This window comes from Triticum dicoccoides, chromosome 7A (genome assembly GCF_002162155.2).
Source record: "Triticum dicoccoides isolate Atlit2015 ecotype Zavitan chromosome 7A, WEW_v2.0, whole genome shotgun sequence".
Classification (NCBI taxonomy): Eukaryota; Viridiplantae; Streptophyta; class Magnoliopsida; order Poales; family Poaceae; genus Triticum; species Triticum dicoccoides.
In genome coordinates this window covers 204,347,518-204,350,516 of record NC_041392.1, presented here as the reverse complement: position 1 = coordinate 204,350,516, position 2,999 = coordinate 204,347,518, and the positions used below count along the sequence as shown (strand labels likewise).

The 2,999-nt window shown below is 58.6% G+C and overlaps 1 protein-coding gene across 1 annotated transcript; it reads left to right on the top strand.

Annotated features, from left to right (window-relative positions):
* Positions 1 to 211: 211 nt before the first annotated feature.
* On the top strand, positions 212 to 2,115 carry LOC119334634 (U-box domain-containing protein 39-like). Its single transcript, XM_037607172.1, has one exon. It carries the CDS (start codon positions 367 to 369, stop codon positions 1,987 to 1,989), a length of 1,623 nt encoding a protein of 540 aa, XP_037463069.1. The 5' UTR covers positions 212 to 366; the 3' UTR covers positions 1,990 to 2,115.
* Positions 2,116 to 2,999: the final 884 nt, after the last annotated feature.

Sequence of the window (2,999 nt, the reverse complement as noted above, 5' to 3'; positions counted from 1 at the left end):
TTATCAACGCCATCAATAATAGTGAAGAGGCGTTGTTTTTTGTTTTTGTTTTTTGTATTATGTACCACTGGTGCGTTTTCCATGTAAAAAAGCGATAAGAATGTTCAAGAACATTCTTGCCGAGTGTATATCCTGACTCTGTTTGAGATGCAGATCCACAGGCGACATGTCAGTACCTAATCGCCGATCCCTTCCAGGCTAAGTCACCTTGCACTGTCTCCCAAGCCACAATACTTAAACGCCCGAAAAGGACGGCGAGCACACGGCTCCAGCCATCCAAAGCAAAGGTGAGCCACCGTCCATTATTGCACCAAAAGCACCAAAGCGCCGCTGCTCTGCTTGCAGCTGCCGAGCTGATAATTAAGCATGGGTGCCGCGCGCGCATGGCGCTGGAAGCTTCTGCCCTTCCACTCCAAGCCGCCGCCGCCGCCGCCGCCATCCCTCCCTGCAACCCTGTCCCCGGTGGACAAGGAGGAGGACGTGCCACGGGAGTTCCTGTGCCCGATACTGGGCGCGCCCATGTCCGACCCGGTGATCCTGCCGTCGGGGCGGACGTACGAGCGCGCCTGCATCCAGGCCTGCGCGGAGCTTTCCGTCTCTCCACCTGGCCTGGAGGGAGACTCGCCGGCATCGGGTGGGGTGGTTCCCATACCCAACGACGCGCTCGGGGCGGCCATCCGGACTTGGAGCGCGCGGTCCGGACGCGCGCCGCCTGCGGCCCCTTCCGCCGCTGCGGCACGGGAGGCCGTGCTACGCGCGGTTTCGTCTCCGCGGCCACCAGGCAGGTCGTCTTCTAACTTGTCCTGCTCCTCCAGGGCGTCCGCTGCGTCGACGTCGTCGTCGTCCTCCCGGTCGTCGTCAGAGATAACGGCGGTGGAGCAGCTGGAGATGGTGTGCGCGAAGAAAACGGAGTCGTTGCGGGTTGGTGAGGGGGAGGAGGAAGTTGGCCAGTTGACAGTGAAGGCTGTGGGCGGCGGAGATGAGTGGGAGGTGGAGGCAGCGATGGCGGCGCTGCGACGGGCGACGCGGGAAAGCGCGCCGAGGAGGCGGGCGCTCTGCGTGCCACAGCTGCTCGCTGCGCTCCGTCGCGTGCTGCTGTCCGCGCGTCACTCGGCCGCGGCGCGCGCCGACGCTACCGCTGCTCTGGCCAACCTCTCCCTCGAGCCTGAGAACAGGGTGCCCATCGTCCGCGCGGGTGCCGTGCCGGCGCTCGTCGAGGTTGCCAGCTTGGGTGCTGCCGCCCCGGAGGCGTGCGAGCACGCGGCAGGCGCTCTGTTCGGCCTGGCTCTCCACGAGGGCAACCGCGCCGCCATCGGCGTGCTCGGCGCCTTGCCTCCTCTTCTGGCACTCCTTACGACGGGCGACCAGGCCCCGCGAGCGCGCCGCGATGCCGGGATGGCTCTGCTCCACCTCTCCCTCGCCGCCGTTAACCAGTCTAAGCTCGCGCGCGCCCCGGGCGCCGCCAAGAACCTGCTCTCCATCTCCTCCGATTCCAACGAGCCGTTGCCCATCCGCAGGCTGGCCCTCATGGTGATCTGCAACGTCGCCGCCTGCACTGAGGGCCGGACAGCGCTCATGGACGCCGGCGCCGTGGCGACGTTCTCCGTCATCCTTTCCGACGACGCTCACAGGTCGGAGCTTGAAGAATGCTGCGTCGCGGCATTGTACGACATGAGCAAGGGAAGCCCGCGGTTCCGGGGGCTCGCCAGAGCGGCCGGCGCCGACCGGCCACTCATCCTCATCGCCGAGCAAGCGGACCCCGGCGTTCACAAGGACATGGCGCGGAAGGCACTGCGAGCAATGCTGGGCCTGGGCGACATCAACGGCGGAGGCCTTCATGATTTCAGCAACACCGAACGCAACGACGATGACAGCGGCACCATGGCGTCGTCCCTGCCGGTCCGCCGCCGGCGTGCTGCGAGCTGGGGAGCTCCTCCTGCCTCGAAGCTGTCAAGTTCACACCACTGGCGATCAGTATGCATCGATTAGCTTTAGTTCTTGAGCTGGGTGTTGCTGTGTTGTCATCTTTGCAGTGGATTCATGCAGTGCTCCATTTTACCTGCTTGGTCTGTAATTTTGAATAGATGTGAAATTAAAGACAATTGTGCAGTGGAATCTGGCGCATATGTTTGTGATCCACTTTGTTTATATATTTTTCCCTGAAAAGGCTTTAGATCTAGATTAGGTACAGATATCCTAATAAAAAATAAAGAAAATATACCTAGATCTCTAGGGCTGATCATCTCTTTTGCAGATAGCAGAAGATTATTCATGAATTCATCTAGAGCGTGTTCGGTTGTAGTTTGGAACAGTACTTGCATTGCATGTCCATCTCAACCCAACCTGATTGCTGAAATACAGCTTCATATGCAGCAGTTGCAATCTGTTTGGTTGCCTGCATCGCATCGAGAGGGACTTACCCCTGCTGTTTGGTTGCCCGCATTTGTGCTTAGGGTGTGAGCAGATGCAAACTTCAGCTGTTTGGTTGCAAACAGCGTTTGTGTTCTGCCCAGCCCATTCAAATGTGATGGCCTTACCACTACACATGATCAGCACAACAGCAACATCACAACAGCAAAATCAAACAAAGCAAGCAATGTAATGACAGCAAACTTAACACAGCAAACTACTTAACTAGATAGCATACTCTAGATTAAGAGCAGGGCCATCCTCCTTCCCTGTTGTGCCAGGGTGCTGCACCTGGCCAAAATATGAACATATTTCCAGCACAAGTCTCGCCACACACCCTAAAAGTTCTCCACTAACACCTGACTTAACTTAACTACATAGCCTGCTCGATGCCACCAAGGCAGTTGTGCCTGCTGCAACGGTACTTGCACATCACCGACGAGTCGTGGTTGTAGATCTGAACCTTCAGTCCCAGTCCGGAGATGCGCACAACGACGAGGTCGCCGAGGATGATCTTGTGGTGGCGGCAGAAGTAGTTCCACCCCCGGCCAAGCACCATCTGGCCCTCGAAGTTCTGGATCTGCACCCAG

Coding starts and splice junctions, on each gene's coding strand:
- LOC119334634 (XM_037607172.1), top strand. CDS start 367: ATGGGTGCCGCGCGCGCATGGCGCTGGAAGCTTCTGCCCTTCCACTCC.